The sequence below is a fragment of the Cherax quadricarinatus genome, chromosome 79, assembly GCF_038502225.1.
Source record: "Cherax quadricarinatus isolate ZL_2023a chromosome 79, ASM3850222v1, whole genome shotgun sequence".
NCBI lineage: Eukaryota > Metazoa > Arthropoda > Malacostraca > Decapoda > Parastacidae > Cherax > Cherax quadricarinatus.
The window spans coordinates 9816057-9836542 of record NC_091370.1 but is presented as its reverse complement, the minus strand read 5'-3'; the positions used below and the strand labels follow the sequence as shown (position 1 = coordinate 9836542).

Sequence of the window (20486 nt, the reverse complement as noted above, 5' to 3'; positions counted from 1 at the left end):
AATCCATGTGGATCCTTCGTCTGCTGAGCACCAGTTAAACGCGCTTTCTATTTGTGCTCTTAATCCTTCCTCGAATGAGACCTGGATACTTCTTTGTTCCTGAGCTCTTTATGGCCCCTAAGGTACGTCACTTCTCAATAATTAAAATGATAATAATAAAAATATGTGCAGGCCTATATATCCTAGGGAAAGTTTATATGCTAGACAGCCAATGTTGCAGCTTGAAAAGCTTTACTCACCGTTACCATAAGAATATTCATAAAAGGTGATGCCTTGTTGACACAAGAGCGGCCTGTTCGTGGGTAGTGGCAAAGGGTTGATCCTCTCGTTGAAGAACACCGGGAAATTCATCATGATCAGAGCCACATCGAAATCGCGGGTTAAGTCTTTATACTTCGGATGTACCTCGATCTTCCACACCCTGCGCACCTGTTCCCACCCTTCCTCCTTATCCAGATCGTACTCCCCAGCCACGACCTGGGACCGATAGAAAAACGGGACAAGTTGGTTACCTGAAGACACTTTCGGGGGTCTCCGCCCCCTCCCCACAGTCATTGTGTTATCAGGGTATATAGGGCCACTAACGGCTTATGTCGTATCGAGCTCCCGAAATCCCGGAATATTTAAAAATACATCTGAAAATTTACTAACTATGTTCCGATCTTGTGACTTCTGTTGAAATGTTAAGTAACAATTAATATTACAACTAGAATTAGATGGTGTCGTCTCTAGAGTAACAATCTCCAAAATATCGCTAGTCCTTGGTCACATGACCAAAAACTCCAGCTGTGGGTCATCATATGACTAAGACCCGCGTCACGAAACACTTGTCCTGTTTCCTGACTAACCTTATCTAACCTAACCTAACCCGTTCGTATACCAGCTTTCCTGTTTGTTGGCACTGGATGGTGGTACATTAGACTTAACAGGCAGTAAGAGAAGCGGGGGAAATGATTTGCGTGTAGGTTACTTTCCATGAGCTAAGCATATTGTATGTTATTATACCTATAATAGGTAAATGAGCACGTATGCAATTTATTGGGACACTTAGGAAATATTACGCCCACTAGGTGTTTCTGGCATATAACATATGATCTGAAATCTGTCCGTATAAGAGAACTGATCTTGTATTGTTTCCAGAATAAATGAATAAAAAAGACATAAATCATGACTACGTTTCGGTCCCTCCTGAATCATTGCCAAGTCATAACTGAAAACAGTTTTAACTTAACAGTGATCCAGGATGAACCAAAACGTCACCACAAAATTCTTCTCCTAAGTGCGGGTTTCTGGTAAACATTAATTATCCTAATTTTCAACTAAACCTGAGCACTGTCCACTATATATATCAACACTTAGACAGAAAGGATCTAGAGAGCAAAACGTCTAACAAATGCCTTAAAGTGCTGCATACGTGCCTGTTTCACAAAGATTTGTATATAAATAGACAGAAAACTCCTAGTGAGTAATAATTGGTAAGGGATACACATGTACAGCTCAGGACATTCGTTAAAGCATATTTTGCCACTAGGAGGCCTGGTCACAGACCGGGCCGCGGGGGCGTTGACCCCAGGAACTCTCTCCAGGTAAACTCCAGGGGGCTCCTTTGAACTGAAGAAACCACTGGTGGAGAAACGTTTCCTTTAAGAAATGCCCCGAACTGTAGATAACTTTCCTTAGTTACAGTAAGCCGATTAGATGTGTGACCTGGATGATGTCGAAGCCATCCCAGTAGCTGACCACGCACGAGGCAGTGGTAAGGACCCAGAAGTGGTTGAGTAGTGTAGCACCGCAGAAGTGCACTGGACGGTCGTACTGGGTATCTTGAAGTGAGATGAGCCAAGGGGTCGACCCTGTCGTGCAAGAAAAACTGTCACACATGTAAGATAGTTCGTAAGCTGTTTGTTCGCTTATATTTATCAGTTCCTTGCTGCTCTGTGTAACGTGAGCGAGTTTGTCGTTTATTTATAAATGTACTACTACTACTACTACTACTACTACTACTACTACTACTACTACTACTACTACTAATAATAATAATAATAATAATAATAATAATAATAATAATAATAATAATAAATTATCGCACACCCTGAGCTCATCCTGTTAGCGGTAGCGCAAAGGACAGGATTACCGATATCACAATGGATCCTGGTTACTGGATATAGTTACATTTTTTTTTTAGATATTACATTCATGTAAAGGTATTAGCACATAGTATATGTTCTCTAGGTCAACATTTCACCGGACCCGGGTATGGGTAACAACGCCTGGCCTCTACTAGAAGCTCAATCTTAACTGGAGTCTGGCTGTGTGGTATAAGTACTGTGTGAGTTGGTGCACAGTGCGCAGGTTCGAATACTGTCCTGGTCTGAGACTGATGTTTGTAAATAAGTTACCTCGTTTGCGAGAACATGTCTGAAATATTAGCCCTGAAGACCACATGCGACTTTATGATTCTGTGCCTCGGTATTAAAACTCCTGCTGAGTCCTGTGAATTATGTATCTGTATAATTCAACATCTTGCCTGTCTTCACAGCTTCACTTTCCACAGCCTCACCTTCCCTGCCTCACCTTCCACAGCCTCACCCTACACAGTATCATTTACACAACCTCATTCTACACAGCATCACCCTACACAGCATCACCTGCCACAGCCTTATCTTCCACAGCCTCACCTTCCACAGCCTCACCCTACACAGCCTCACCCTACACAGCCTCACCCTACACAGCCTCACCCTACACAGCCTCACCCTGAGTGTGGAACGTGAGGCTGTGGCAGTTGATTTACTTGACTGACAGGTGACACACGTGACTAGCCTGACACTCATGATATATGACTAACTGACACGAGAATATACGTGACCTGTATCAGTGATGACCTACCTGGCTCGGCAACCTGCCCATTGATGATGGTGTCGGATAAGTAGAGTTCAGGCATCAACGCGGGATCTGTAGCCACCAGCATCAACGCACATGAAGGAGAGTTAGTGCATTAAAACGAATACACACACGAATTAATAAACCTTTCAAATATACACTACTCCCATCTACAAAATTTAAATGCAAAAAAAGTCACCTAACATAATCAAGAGTCTAAATTAATATAATAATTCAACATATATGAGAGTTTTAGTAGATGTTTAGATTTTTTATAATTAACACATCGGCTGTTTCCCACCGAGGCAGGGAGACCAAAAAAAAGAAGAAACACTGTCTCGCCAGAGGCGTGCTGACACTAGAGTTAAAAAAAAAAACTGCAGCATATTAACACCCCTCCTTCAGAGTGCAGGCACTGTACTTCCCATCTCCAGGACTCAAGTCCGGCCTGCCGGTTTCCCTGAACCCCTTCATAAATGTTACTTTGCTCACACTCCAACAGCACGTCAGGTCATGAAAACCATTCGTCTCCACTCGGTCCTAACACACCTTGAATGAAATAAAAAATGTCTGTATCGACCCCTGCAACCACAAATAGGTGAGTGCACACACACACACACACACACACACACACACACACACACACACACACACACACACACACACACACACACACACACACACACAGGGAGGCAACAACGAGTCATGGTACGTAATGATGTATCACAGTGGGCACCTGTGACGAGCGGGGTCCCACAGGGGTCGGTCCTAGGACCAGTGCTATTTTTGGTATATGTGAACGACATGATGGAAGGGTTAGACTCAGAAGTGTCCCTGTTTGCAGATGATGTGAAGTTAATGAGGAGAATTAAATCTGAAGAGGACCAGGCAGGACTTCAAAGAGACCTGGACAGACTGGACACCTGGTCCAGCAAATGGCTTCTCGAATTTAATCCTGCCAAATGCAAAGTCATGAAGATAGGGGAAGGGCACAGAAGACCACAGACAGAGTATAGGCTAGGTGGCCAAAGACTGCAAACCTCACTCAAGGAGAAAGATCTTGGGGTGAGTATAACACCGAGCATGTCTCCGGAAGCACACATCAATCAGATAACTGCTGCAGCATATGGGCGCCTGGCAAACCTGAGAACAGCATTCCGATACCTTAGTAAGGAATCATTCAAGACACTGTACACCGTGTATGTCAGGCCCATACTGGAGTATGCAGCACCTGTTTGGAACCCGCACTTGATAAAGCACGTCAAGAAACTAGAGAAAGTACAAAGGTTTGCGACAAGGTTAGTTCCAGAGCTAAGGGGAATGTCCTATGAAGAAAGATTAAGGGAAATCGGCCTGACGACACTGGAGGACAGGAGGGTCAGGGGAGACATGATAACGACATATAAAATACTGCGTGGAATAGACAAGGTGGACAAAGACAGGATGTTCCAGGGAGGGGACACAGAAACAAGAGGCCACAATTGGAAGTTGAAGACACAAATGAGTCAGAGAGATAGTAGGAAGTATTTCTTCAGTCATAGAGTTGTAAGGCAGTGGAATAGCCTAGAAAATGACGTAGTGGAGGCAGGAACCATACACAGTTTTAAGACGAGGTTTGATAAAGCTCATGGAGCGGGGAGAGAGAGGGCCTAGTAGCAACCGGTGAAGAGGCGGGGCCAGGAGCTAGGACTCGACCCCTGCAACCACAAATAGGTGAGTACAAATAGGTGAGTACACACACACACACACACACACACATACACACACCATGTGCTGGACACAGTACACACAACCGAGGAAGAAGTGAAGAGGCTTCTGAGTGAGCTAGATACTTCAAAGGCAATGGGGCCAGATAACATCTCTCCATGGGTCCTGAGAGAGGGAGCAGAGGCGCTATGTGTACCCCTAACAACAATATTCAATACATCTATCGAAACAGGGAGATTGCCTGAGGCATGGAAGACAGCAAATGTGGTACCAATCTTTAAAAAAGGAGACAGACATGAAGCACTAAACTACAGACCAGTGTCACTGACATGTATAGCATGCAAAATCATGGAAAAGATTGTCAGGAGAAGAATGGTGGAACATCTAGAAAGGAATGATCTCATCACCAGCAGACAACATGGTTTCAGAGACGGGAAATCCTGTGTCACAAACCTACTGGAGTTCTATGACATGGTGACAGCAGTAAGAGAAGAGAGAGAGGGGTGGGTGGATTGTATTTTCTTAGACTGCAAGAAGGCGTTTGACACAGTACCACACAAGAGATTAGTGCAAAAACTGGAGGACCAAGCAGGAATAACAGGGAAGGCACTGCAATGGATCAGGGAATACTTGTCAGGAAGACAGCAGCGAGTAATGGTACGAGGCGAGGTGTCAGAGTGGGCACCTGTGACCAGTGGGGTCCCACAGGGGTCAGTCCTAGGACCAGTGCTGTTTCTGGTATTTGTGAACGACATGACGGAAGGAATAAACTCCGAGGTGTCACTGTTTGCAGATGACGTGAAGTTGATGAGAAGAGTTCATTCGATCGAAGACCAGGCAGAAATACAAAGGGATCTGGACAGGCTGCAGATCTGGTCTAGCAACTGGCTCCTGGAGTTCAATCCCACCAAGTGCAAAGTCATGAGGATTGGGGAAGGGCAAAGAAGACTGCAGATGGAGTACAGTCTAGGGGGTCAGAGACTACAAACATCACTCAAGGAAAAAGATCTTGGGGTGAGTATAACACCAGGCACATCTCCTGAAGCGCACATCAACCAAATAACTGCTGCAGCATATGGGCGCCTGGCAAACCTCAGAACAGCATTCCGACATCTTAATAAGGAATCGTTCAGGACCCTATACACCGTGTACGTTAGGCCCATATTGGAGTATGCGGCACCAGTTTGGAACCCACACCTAGCCAAGCATGTAAAGAAACTAGAGAAAGTGAAAAGGTTTGCAACAAGACTAGTCCCAGAGCTAAGAGGTATGTCCTATGAGGAGAGGTTAAGGGAAATCAACCTGACGACACTGGAGGACAGGAGAGATAAGGGGGACATGATAACGACTTACAAAATACTGAGAGGAATTGACAAGGTGAACAAAGACAGGATGTTCCAGAGACTGGACACAGTAACAAGGGGACACAGTTGGAAGTTGAAGACACAGATGAATCAAAGGGATGTTAGGAAGTATTTCTTCAGCCACAGAGTAGTCAGGAAGTGGAATAGTTTGGGAAGCGATGTAGTGGAGTCAGGATCCATACATAGCTTTAAGCAGAGGTACGATAAAGCTCATGGTTCAGGGAGAGTGACCTAGTAGCGACCAGTGAAGAGGCGGGGCCAGGAGCTTGGACTCGACCCCTGCAACCTCAACTAGGTGAGTACAACTAGGTGAGTACACACACACACACACACACACACATACACACATACACACACACACACATACACACGCACACCTGCACACACACACACACACACACACACACACACACACACACACACACACACACACACACACACACACACACACACGCACACAAACCTCACTCAAGGTAAAGGATCTTGGGGTGAGTATAACACCAGACACATCTCCTGAAGTGCACATCAACCAAATAACTGCTGCAGCATATGGGCGCCTGGGAAACCTCAGAACAGCATTCCGACATTTTAATAAGGAGTCGTTCAGGACCCTGTACACCGTGTACGTTAGTCCCATATTGGAATATGCAGCGCCAGTTTGAAACCCACACCTAGCCAAGCACGTAAAGAAAATAGAGAAAGTACAAAGGTTTGCAACAAGACTAGTCCCGGAGCTAAGAGGTATGTCCTACGAGAAGAGGTTAAGGGAAATCGACCTGACGACAATGGAAGACAGGAGAGTTCGGGGGGATATGATAACGACATATAAAATTCTGAGAGGTATAGACAAGGTGAACAGAGACAGGATGTTCCAGAGATGGGACATAGTAACAAGGGGTCACAGTTGGAAGCTGAAGACTCAGATGAACCACAAGGATGTTAGGAAATATTTCTTCAGTCACAGAGTTGTCAGGAAGTGGAATAGCCTGGGTAGTGATGTAGTGGAAGCAGGATCCAAACATAACTTTAAGAAGAGGTATAATTAACCTCACGGAGCGGGAAGAGTGACCGGGTAGCGGCCAGTTGAAGAGGCGGGGCCAGGAGCTTTGAATCGACGCCCCACAACCACAACTAGGTAAGTACACACTCCAACTCACCACAATCCATTTTAGGTTTAATACAAAGACTGCTTCTTGCGTCCACTTCATGAGTGTAGACTGCAGCAACCAGCACCACCAACACCATCACTAACCCTGCCAACAAAATTACACATAACCATTAAAACAAAAGATAAGTGTAAATGATGCCTGCAACGTCAAACACCAGAGAGATGATTAAGTCTAACACTGAAAAATATTATACCAGTTGTTGGTGTCTTGGGTTGAAACACTATCAACTTCATTAGACTGGACTACATAAGAATAACTTGGACTGGACTACATAAGAATAACTTGGACTGGACTACATAAGAATAACTTGGACTGGACTACATAAGAATAACTTGGACTGGACTACATAAGAATAACTTGGACTGGACTATATAAGAATAACTTGGACTGGACTACATAAGAATAACTTGGACTGGACTATATAAGAATAACTTGGACTGGACTATATAAGAATAACTTGGACTGGACTACATAAGAATAACTTGGACTGGACTACATAAGAATAACTTGGACTGGACTACATAAGAATAACTTGGACTGGACTATATAAGAATAACTTGGACTGGACTATATAAGAATAACTTGGACTGGACTACATAAGAATAACTTGGACTGGACTATATAAGAATAACTTGGACTGGACTACATAAGAATAGCTTGGACTGGACTATATAAGAATAACTTGGACTGGACTACATAAGAATAACTTGGACTGGACTATATAAGAATAACTTGGACTGGACTACATAAGAATAACTTGGACTGGACTATATAAGAATAACTTGGACTGGACTACATAAGAATAGCTTGGACTGGACTATATAAGAATAACTTGGACTGGACTACATAAGAATAGCTTGGACTGGACTATATAAGAATAACTTGGACTGGACTACATAAGAATAGCTTGGACTGGACTATATAAGAATAACTTGGACTGGACTACATAAGAATAGCTTGGACTGGACTATATAAGAATAACTTGGACTGGACTACATAAGAATAGCTTGGACTGGACTATATAAGAATAACTTGGACTGGACTACATAAGAATAGCTTGGACTGGACTATATAAGAATAACTTGGACTGGACTACATAAGAATAACTTGGACTGGACTACATAAGAATAACTTGGACTGGATTACATAAGAATAACTTGGACTGGATTACATAAGAATAACTTGGACTGGATTACATAAGAATAACTTGGACTGGATTACATAAGAATAACTTGGACTGGATTACATAAGAATAACTTGATCTGGATTACATAAGAATAACTTGGACTGGATTACATAAGAATAACTTGGACTGGATTACATAAGAATAACTTGGACTGGATTACATAAGAATAACTTGGACTGGATTACATAAGAATAACTTGGACTGGATTACATAAGAATAACTTGATCTGGATTACATAAGAATAACTTGGACTGGATTACATAAGAATAACTTGGACTGGATTACATAAGAATAACTTGGACTGGATTACATAAGAATAACTTGGACTGGATTACATAAGAATAACTTGGACTGGATTACATAAGAATAACTTGGACTGGATTACATAAGAATAACTTGGACTGGATTACATAAGAATAACTTGATCTGGATTACATAAGAATAACTTGATCTGGATTACATAAGAATAACTTGGACTGGATTACATAAGAATAACTTGGACTGGATTACATAAGAATAACTTGATCTGGATTACATAAGAATAACTTGATCTGGATTACATAAGAATAACTTGGACTGGATTACACAAGAATAACTTGGACTGGATTACATAAGAATAACTTGGACTGGATTACATAAGAATAACTTGATCTGGATTACATAAGAATAACTTGGACTGGATTACATAAGAATAACTTGGACTGGATTACATAAGAATAACTTGGACTGGATTACATAAGAATAACTTGGACTGGATTACATAAGAATAACTTGGACTGGATTACATAAGAATAACTTGATCTGGATTACATAAGAATAACTTGATCTGGATTACATAAGAATAACTTGGACTGGATTACATAGGAATAACTTGGACTGGATTACATAAGAATAACTTGATCTGGATTACATAAGAATAACTTGATCTGGATTACATAAGAATAACTTGGACTGGATTACATAAGAATAACTTGGACTGGATTACATAAGAATAACTTGGACTGGATTACATAAGAATAACTTGATCTGGATTACATAAGAATAACTTGATCTGGATTACATAAGAATAACTTGGACTGGATTACATAAGAATAACTTGGACTGGATTACATAAGAATAACTTGATCTGGATTACATAAGAATAACTTGGACTGGATTACATAAGAATAACTTGGACTGGATTACATAAGAATAACTTGATCTGGATTACATAAGAATAACTTGGACTGGATTACATAAGAATAACTTGATCTGGATTACATAAGAATAACTTGGACTGGATTACATAAGAATAACTTGGACTGGATTACATAAGAATAACTTGGACTGGATTACATAAGAATAACTTGGACTGGATTACATAAGAATAACTTGGACTGGATTACATAAGAATAACTTGGACTGGATTACATAAGAATAACTTGGACTGGATTACATAAGAATAACTTGATCTGGATTACATAAGAATAACTTGATCTGGATTACATAAGAATAACTTGATCTGGATTACATAAGAATAACTTGGACTGGATTACATAAGAAAAACTTGGACTGGATTATATAAGAATAACTTGGACTGGATTACATAAGAATAACTTGGACTGGATTACATAAAGATTCGTTTCTTTAATAACTCATTTAAATCAAGTTCTGCAAGATCCATTAAAAAATAGTCTTAAGTTGTTGTGACTCGGAAACTTTAATGGAGGTTCGGTGTTTCGGTCATCAAAATTCTATATATTGCGCGTTTAGGCCTTACATTTGTACCAAAATTCTGATTGTTATGGTCTCCCAGCCATTAAATGAATGGCAACGTTTCTATCAGTGGTCGCTTGTTGAGTCACAACTGGGCGAATAATAATAATAATAATAATAATAATAATAATAATAATAATTTTATTTACATGTACAAGGTATACAGACCATAGCTGACATCAATGACATACTACTATATAGGAAGCCGCTTGTTATGTTGAGCATTTCGGGCAAATTAGGTCAGTTTTGTCCCCAGGATGCGACCCACACCAGTCCACTAACACCCAGGTACCCACTTCACTGATGGGTGAACATTGACAACCGGTGTAAGGAATACGTCCAATGCTTCTACCCTCGCCGGGAATCGAACCCGGACCCTCACCGTGTGAAGCGAGAATTCTTGCCACCAGGCCACGGGGCACCGCAAGACAGGTCGGGAGGAAGGAGATGAAACAAGGGAGTGGAAGCAGTAGTAGTAGTAGTAGTAGTTCTAGTATTTGTAGTAATAGTAGCAGTTGTAGTAATAGTAGTAGTAGTACTAGTAGTCGTAGTAGTAGGTAATATCACTACTATACACTGTCATAATGACGTGATTACTGTATTAATTTTATTTATGGATATCGCAGTCATGTGTGATAGTTATTTACAACACAGAACTCATTTTAATGTCTATTACCCATACCTCTGTCTAACATTCTATGTATTGATATTAGTATTATAAGCATACGTGTGAGTGTGTAGGAATAATATAGATACGTATTTAGATTTAATTTTGATAAGTGTCCCGTAGCTCGATTGGTAAGGAACTCAACTCGCACACTGAGGTCTGGAGGTCGATCTCTGGTACGGGTGAAAACATTAGGACGTTTCCTAAAGACACCTGCTGTCCCTGTTCACCTATCAGTGAATTAGGTACTTGGGTGTTAGTCGACTGGTGTGGGTCGCATTCTGGGGACAAAATTAACCTAATTTTCACGAAATCCTCAGCATAACAAGTGGCTTTCTATATAGTAGTATGTCATTGATGTCAGCTATGGATTGTATACCTTGTACATGTACTTGTAGAAATAAAGATTATTATTATTATTATATTTTCTGAGAGAGGTAAAGTCAATCAGTGGGACTTACCTACATTATGGGTCATCCGTAAAGTCGTTTGCCACCCCATCACGACTTGACTTCGTTGTGATTTAATTAAGATTTAGTTTGCTAGTATTGATACTTGGGAGGGTCGAGTTAGATGTGGCTGTAGAGTGTAATATATCTGTGATGTTGACTCTCGCTCAGTGATGCTGCTGTCCAGACTTCTCCAAGATGCCACCACTCTGCCACTGTGGAAGAACTGTGCGCGTCAGTATACCTGGAGATACCTGGAGAAGGTTTCGGGGGTCAACACCCCCGCGGCTCGGTCTGAGACCAGGCCTCGTTGTGAACCAGGGTCTGATCAAAAACGCTGTTACTGCTGGCCGCATGCAAACTGACGTATGAACCACAGCCCGGCTGGTTAGGTATTGACTTTAGGTGCCTGTCCAGTGCCTTCTTGAAGACAGCCAGGGGTCTATTGGTTGACCACCGAAATCCTCTCCAGGTATTCATTGGTGTTCCACCTTCAAGACGCGGTGTGTCCTTGCAAGGGACAAGCGTGCAGTATCACGCAAATGCTGCCACACTGATATCCCTCACTCGCCTCCCCTTAATCTTTCCTCAACCTACGGGTATCTAAGGAACTAGCGCCGTTCCCTTCACTTATCGTAACTGATAAGACTCGGGAACAACAAAAAATATCGTTGCCAAAGATATATGAACGTAATTAGGGTATTTTGGAGTTGCTGAATTCGAAAATGGCAGTAGGTTTTGCAAATTGGCTTTAGTTTGGGAGATATTGCATACCTACCCTGAATTAAGAGAGAACTTAACCATAACGCGCGTACATGTAGTGATAATTTGTATATAGAGAGTTTTAATAAAAATTGCAATTTTATTTTTAAATTATTTAATATTTAACGAAAGGAGTTGTATCAACAACGACCACCTGAGAATATTGTACTCTTTATTTTGTTATTTTTTCCAGATAAGCAAGAGTTCTTCACGAAGAGTCTGCTTAAGCAATTCCAATGCATTTTTCTGTATTTGTGGCAAATACTCTTTGCAAAAACAAAAAACAAAATGACAGATTTTGTAGAACAATGTTATCTTGCTTATTTTGGAGTGGGACTTGGAGGACAAGACAAGTCTTGGACTCCTCATATAGTTTGCAAAACCTGTTTGGAATACTTACAAGTGTAAAAATAGGCAAAGAAAAAGTTTAAACTTGGGTGTGCCTATTGTGTAGATTATTATTATTATTATAATCAAGGGGGAAGCGCTAAACCCGTAGGATTATGCAGCGCCCAGGGGGGGGATGTGGAAGGCATTCAGGCTTAATTCGGGGAACTGGAGCACAGATTCAATTCCCTAAATCAAGAGCCCCTCACCAACATCAAGGAACTTTCCATGAGGGGAGAACCAAAAAGTCCACCACGATGATTGTTATTTCTGTATGGTGAATTTGAAAGATTTCACTATGCAAGAAAGTCAAGTGAGAATATCCTGAATTTGGAATCAGGAAGATCTGTACCACACAGTGAAGATGTTCCCATACCAGTGTTTACAATACCACTGCCTGACCTTCTGCTGTCAGATATTGAAGAAATTCAGGGTTTAGGATGTAACACAGGTGATAACAGTGGAAGTGAATATGATGTAAGCATTTCAACTCCCCAGCAGTTCTCCCAAGAACTCAATGATCTGATACGTGACCTCAGTCTGTCAAGCAAGCATCTGAACTTTTAGCAGCCACACTAAAAGAACTGTCTACAACAAGAAGTTAAAATAACAGCTTATCGGACAAGAGAGGTTGAACTCCTTCCTTATTTCAGCCATGATGAAAAACTTGTATAATCCAATAACATCCCTGGACTTTTTCGAATGGGACATGGATATAGACTAGGAGATTGGCGGCTGTTTATAGACAGCTCCACTAGAAGCTTGAAATGTGTCTTACTGCACAATGATAACCAATATGAATCTCTTCCAGTTGCTCACTAAACAAATCTTAAAGAAGAATACGAAAATATCATAATAGTCTTGCAGAAGCTTTGCAATCATGAGCACAAGATGTCTATTTGTGTTGATCTGATGATAGTAAACTTCTTGATCCCTTGATCTTAAAAAATAATTTCACTGTTATTTGTAAGTTAGCCCCGCCTGATCAATACATTTCTCACATCTTTTGCTTTTTTCAATGGGATACGAAATTTCTCAAAAAACGAGACCAAATCAAGCAAAACCGATGACATATTCGGAACCAGCACCACAAACTTGGAAATATAAACACAAATGCAGTATTTTGTGTCGGTATTTTATACCATTTATTTCCACCACAAACTTACTCTAAAATCGGTATAATATCATTAATCCGTAATTAGGTGTTGGCCAATGTAATGACATAAATATTGGTGGTAAATGTTTACGATTTCTTCTTTCTCTCTATTCTGTCTGATATGCTCACTTCTGTTAGTGACTTTCCTTGTGTTTAACAATACTTTATTACATGTACATTGTAATTTGTATACTACGCAAAGAAATAAACATTTGGATCTTGATTTTTTTTATTTGATTTTTTTCAATGATTCTGCTAGGGGAAAAGCAGCTTCCGGAGCATAATTTGTTATGACTCAGTGTATGTTATGTATACTTGTAGCTGTGCTGCCTGTGAGTGCACTGATAGACGGAGCGGAGCACATGAGACACGACCATACCTTACTCACAGCACGCAAAATGTAACTACACGAGGGCCCCCATACGTATATCACCTTCTTTCTGTTCTACGTTTTTATTGGTTTCAAATTGAGCCATAGTTCATTACCTTCCACCCGCCGGCGGGTGGAACAATGTCTCAGTTGAAAGCCAATGAAAATGTGGAACACCGAAGAGAGGTCCGGTATATGCGGGGCTCTACAGTCCTAACATCATGGCTTCGTAAGTTATATCACTACTCCTTTAGATTTCATTGAAGGCTTACCTACAAAAAGTAGTCTACTGGTACCACTGTGCCAAATATCAACAATGACTAAATAACAAAAAAGGCACAATACCGTGACTGGAACGATACACAAATAACCCGCACATAAAAGACAGAAGCTTACGACGACGTTTCGGTCCGACTTGGACAATGACTTTGTCATTGGTCCAAGTCGGACCGAAACGTCGTCGTAAGCTTCTGTCTTTTATGTGCGGGTTATTTGTGTATCAACAATGACATAAGAACATAAGAACATAAGAAAGGAGGAACACTGCAGCAGGCCTGTTGGCCCATACTAGGCAGGTCCTTTACAATTCATCCCACTAACAAAACATTTGCCCAACCCAATTTTCAATGCCACCCAAGAAATAAGCTCTGATGTGAAAGTCCCACTCAAATCCAAACCCTCCCACTCATGTACTTATCCAACCTAAATTTGAAACTACCCAAAGTCCCAGCCTCAATAACCCAACTAGGTAGACTGTTCCACTCATCAACTACCCTATTTCCAAACCAATACTTTCCTATGTGCTTTCTAAATCTAAACTTATCTAATTTAAATCCATTACTGCGGGTTCTCTCTTGGAGAGACATCCTCAAGACCTTATTAATATCCCCTTTATTAATACCTATCTTCCACGCTTATATTGATTATGTCCCCATTATCATTTTTTTTTACTTCCTGGCATACCGTGACCTGCGAATTCATTTTCCCTTTTTTTCAGGGGATGACTTCACCGCTATGAAGTAATTCCTTAAAAAAGACAAAAAGACCCGTGGCCTGGTAGGCAACGCTTCACACGCTGAGTGTCCATGGTTCGGTCCCCGGCAAAGGGTGGAAACATTGGGCCTGTTTCCTTACACCTGTTGTCCCGTTCACCTAGCAAGTAAGTACTTGGGTGTTAGTCGACTGATGTGGGTCGCATCCTGGGAGACAAGATTGAGGACCCCAATGGCAATAAGACCGACAGTTCCTTGATGATTCACTGACTTTCTTGCATTATCCTTGGCGGCTAACCCTCCGGGGTTGAAAATCCGAACAAAATCCTATCTTATCTGACATTCACCATGATTCATTAAATAGCTGGCTTGACATAATGGTGTATACTTTACATTTAAGAATAATAAAAGGTTAAATAGTGTATGAAGTACGATAAAGTCTTCGACAGAGTCGAAGTCAATACATCCATTCAGAGTACTAAGCGAAACCTTACTTCGACAAGGTACCTTCCTGGTACCTTGTGGAAGGTACCAGGAAGGTGCATCGATGCTGGTGAATGGCTTTTGTTCCAAGTAATTGGAGTTATCATCTCTTTCGAGTCGCTCCTGATTGTCTAGCTGTGTTGGTTGTCTTGGTGATGGTGGTGACAGTGATTGTGATGGTGGTGACAGTGGTGGTGATGGTGGTGACAGTGGTGGTGACAGTGATGATGGTGACAGTCGTGGTGATGGTGTTGGTGGTCGTAGTAATGATAGTGCTGGTAACAGTGATGGTAGTGTTAGGTAAGACACATATGCAACAGTTAGGTATCTTTATTTCGAAACGTTTCGCCTACACAGTAGGCTTCTTCAGTCGAGTACAGAAAAGTTGATAGAAGCAGAAGATACTTGAAGACGATGTAATCAGTCCATCACCCTTAAAGTTTTGAGGTGGTCAGTCCCTCAGTCTGGAGAAGAGCATTGTTCCGTTGTCAGACAACGGAACAATGCTCTTCTCCAGACTGAGGGACTGACCACCTCAAAACTTTAAGGGTGATGGACTGATTACATCGTCTTCAAGTATCTTCTGCTTCTATCAACTTTTCTGTACTCGACTGAAGAAGCCTACTGTGTAGGCGAAACGTTTCGAAATAAAGATACCTAACTGTTGCATATGTGTCTTACCTAACAATCTGTCGGTATTTTATACCATTTTAATGTTCAGTGATGGTAGTGTAACGGTGGTGCTAGTGGTAGTGGTGGTGGTGATGGTGGTTGTAGCAATGATAGTGGTGGTAGTGTTAACGGTGGTGGTAGCGATGGCAGTCGTATTATTGCCTGTGGTAGTGTTGTGGTGGAGCTAGTAGTAGTGGTGGTGATGTTAGTAGACGATAATGGTGGGCAGATGGCAGTTCACATGATAAAGAATACAAAGAACACACGATATCTTCATCTCACACATGAAGATAAACAACATTAGACCCTCCGTAGACAACACAACAGTCATTTTGTTTACATTGTTACCCCATTAAAGGAGTTTGTAGTTTTATTATGTACCCCATACCCAGGCTCACTTGGAACTCTCTCCAGGTAGCGTCCTCAGCTCACACACTGAGAGACCGAGGTTCGATCTTCGGACTAGTGGGAGCGTTGGGTACATTTCCTTGCACCTACTGGCCGTGTTCACCTAGCAGTACCTAGGTACCTGGGTGTTAGGCTACTCTGGTGGGTTGCATCCTGGGGAAGAGGATTAAAAAAAACCAATAGAAATAAAAGTCTGTTGACATCCTGACTTTATTTAGGGTTATCCTGGGTTACTAATCCCGAAATTAAGAATACAAATGACCAAAAGGGATGTGAAATATTTTTGTCCTTAGTAATAAATCTTTCAGTGTTATCAGTATATGTAGTCTTCTTCTCTAACTTGTGCTATTCACTTGTGAGTGTTTGCTAGGCATGTTTATAGAACATTGGCTACTTAGAAAGTGTTTGAACGGTGGGCTGTACTAGGCATTCACACATATGTTACTATGTAAACCACTCAGGAAACGTTTCGGTCCTGGGACCTTGATCAAGGTCCCAGGACCGAAACGTTTTCTAATAAATATGTTATAGTGTTTGCTTACGTGTCTTTCTAAACCAACTTGTCGGTATTTATTACCAAGGTTTATACCAAACCTCTCAGACCCGGGGATTCTATCCCCGGTACGGGTAGAAACTTTAGGGTGTATTTCCATAAGACACCTGCTGTCCCTGTTCACCTAACAGTAGATAGGTACCTGGGTCTTAGTCTACTGGTGTGGGTCGTATCCTGGGGATAAAACTGACCTAATTTGCCCGAAATACTCTGCATAACAAGGGGCTTTATATATAGTAGTATGTTATTGACGTCAGCTAGGACTGTATACCTTGCTTATGTACTTGTAGAAATAAATGTTATTATTATTGGTTAGTTGTAAACATTTGTGGGTTTACTTCGTCAGCAGCTGACAGCATTTGTCTTCACTTTATCAGCATGAGAGTAAGACACATGTGCAACATCTGGGTATCTTTATTGTAGACGTTTCGCCATCTAGTGGCTTTATCAATACAAATTCTAGGACATAACTTGAAGACAGTAGAACTAGAATTTGTATTGATAAAGCCACTGGATGGCGAAACGTCTACAATAAAGATACCCAGATGTTGCACATGTGTCTTACTCTCATCTTGTCGGTATTATATACCATTCGTACACAACTTGTCAGACACTGCAACATCATGGAATCTTAATTCTGAGGACATGTACATAACCTTCACGACTACGACAACTACTACTACAACTAACCCATCTCTTTGGGAAGGACCTACTTCCACTGGGGAATCCCGCCTACCAGTGAATTTGCCCTCGTCTGCTTCACCTGACGTTACTATATAAGCGCCAGGATTCTTTCTTCTGCTTCAGAATCTCCACGACTATGGTGCTGTTCGCACCTACTCCTAGGTTGAGGGACTGATTACCTCATCTTCTGTACATAGTTCTACTGTCTTCAAGTTATGTCCTAGAATTTGTATTGATAAAGCCACTGGATGGCGAAACGTCTACAATAAAGATACCCAGATGTTGCACATGTGTCTTACTCTCATCTTGTCGGTATTATATAACATTCGTACACAACTTTATCAGCAGCTGACAACATTTGTCTTCACTTTGTCAGCAGCTGACAACATTTAAGAACATAAGAACATAAGAATGGAGGAACTCTGAAGAAGGCCTACTGGCCCATACGAGGCAGGTCCTTATCAAAACGACTACTACCTAAAGCTTCCCTGAAAATAACTCCCGTACCCAATGACACCAATCAAACCCAGCCCCTCCCACTCATATATTTGTCCAGTCTCTTCTTAAAGCTACCCAAGGTCCTAGCCTCTATCATCCCACTGGGAAGACTGTTCCACGCATCTACAACTCTGTTAGAAAACCAGTACTTACCTATGTCCTTTCTAAATCTAAATTTATCCAACTGGTTCTTACCTGGTTCGACACCCTCAGTACTTTATTAATATCTCCCTTGTTTATGCCCGTCATCCACTTGTACACTTCAATGATATCTCCCCTCATTCTACGCCTCTCCAGAGTGGAGATTTAAGGCTTTGAGTCTATCTTCATACGGGAGGTTCCTTACACAGTAAATCATTTTAGTCATTCTTCTCTGTATGTTGTCTTCACTTTGTCAGCAGCTGACATATGTCTTCACTTTATCAGCAGCTGACAACATTTGTCTTCACTTTATCAGCAGCTGACAACATTTGTCTTCACTTTATCAGCAACTGACAACATTTTTCTTCACTTTGTCAGCAGCTGACAACATTTGTCTTCACTTTGTCAGCAGCTGACAACATTTGTCTTCACTTTGTCAGCAGCTGACAACATTTGTCTTCACTTTGTCAGCAGCTGACAACATTTGTGTTTACTTAGTCAGCAGCTGACAACATTAACCCTGACCCAACCATTCATCACAACTGTCAGACACTGCAGCATCATGGGATCTTGTTACAAAGAATTCTTCAACACTTGTTCAACCTTTGGACGAAGACCTACTTCGACTAGTGGATGGTACCACTATGACCCCGCCTCCATCTGCTTCACGTCACCTCACTACAGTATATAAGCCACGTCTACGGCCCTATGCTGTACATTCTACAAGATTGATGGACTGAACACATCGACTCCAGGTTGAGGGACTGATTACCTCATTCTCCTCCTCTCCTTACGCCTTCCTCTTTGTATTGGACTGATGAAGCCACTGTGTGGCGAAACGTTTCCTGAATAAAGATTTCCATATGCTGCATAAGTGTCTCAATCTTCAAGAACTATGGTAGTTGACATGAATCCTTCAACTCAACTAGGTCTTTGTCAGTGGTTCTGAGAAATATCGTCCCCACGACTCAGTCTCCGACCAGGTCTGATAGGCTAGAAAAATAATGTAGTTCTTGGGATAATCTTTTCCAAGCCCCGGTCTCAGACCACCCCAGGTTGGAAAGGAAATATTGATTGATTAAGACCCATTAAGAAGCACAAAAAAAGATAAAGATATGTACACTGAATGTAAGTAGGAATTTATAAGATTTACCCGTCGTATTACATGTTTATAAGACAGGAGAACCTCCGCAAGCCTCCCAGAGTGAAAAAAACATGTCTCCATTTCACACTTACCTAACTGGACGGTAGCATCTCCTACGATGGTTTCTCTCTACCTACCTACTATTACCGCCCAGAGAATGAGGTTCTAATTATTATATCAGCATGCTACTGACACTCGCTGGACTGAACAAAGAAACGTAGCTATGACAAATCCTAACATGGTTACAAAGGTACGGATCACCTGTGTACCTGTGGTCACTGCAGCAATGCCGAGCCTATAAATGGAGCTGTAGGCTGGTCCAGTCTGCCTGCAGGCTAATGACTGGCACTCTGGTTAAAGAGTACAGGTGGTGGGATCCCATCACCAATGTTTACCAAGTTTTGAAAGAATAGATAAGGATTTGCACCTGTCTTAAGTAGTATGCCATGTGGCAGAGACCTAGTATATAGAGACCGACAGTCATGATAGATCATACAGAGACCAACAGTAATGAGAGATCATACAGAGACCAACAGTCATGATAGATCATACAGAGACCAACAGTAATGAGAGATCATACAGAGACCAACAGTCATGATAGATCATACAGAGACCAACAGTAATGAGAGATCATACAGAGACCAACAGTCATGATAGATAATACAGAGACCGACAGTCATGATAGATCATACAGAGACCGACAATCATGATAGATCATACAGAGACCAACAATCATGATAGATCATACAGAGACCAACAATCATGATAGATCATACAGAGACCAACAATCATGATAGATCATACAGAGACCAACAATCATGATAGATCATACAGAGACCAACAATCATGATAGATCATACAGAGACCAACAATCATGATAGATCATACAGAGACCAACAATCATGATAGATCATACAGAGACCAACAATCATGATAGATCATACAGAGACCAACAATCATGATAGATCATACAGAGACCAACAATCATGATAGATCATACAGAGACCAACAATCATGATAGATCATACAGAGACCAACAATCATGATAGATCATACAGA

General features: G+C 41.3%; 1 protein-coding gene across 1 annotated transcript in view; it reads right to left on the bottom strand.

Annotated features, from left to right (window-relative positions):
- The window catches only part of LOC128702629 (trypsin-1), a 32722-nt gene extending 12890 nt beyond the window's left edge, over positions 1-19832 (bottom strand). The window contains exons 1-6 of the mRNA XM_070101812.1: positions 19697-19832; positions 11190-11392; positions 7109-7204; positions 2887-2952; positions 1708-1853; positions 240-477 (exon numbers count right to left, since the gene is read on the bottom strand). Of these exons, the coding sequence (XP_069957913.1) occupies positions 240-477; positions 1708-1853; positions 2887-2952; positions 7109-7204; positions 11190-11229 (586 nt within the window). The 5' untranslated portion in view covers positions 11230-11392; positions 19697-19832. The remainder of the gene's footprint in view (positions 1-239; positions 478-1707; positions 1854-2886; positions 2953-7108; positions 7205-11189; positions 11393-19696) is intronic.
- Between the last annotated feature and the right edge of the window lie 654 nt (positions 19833-20486).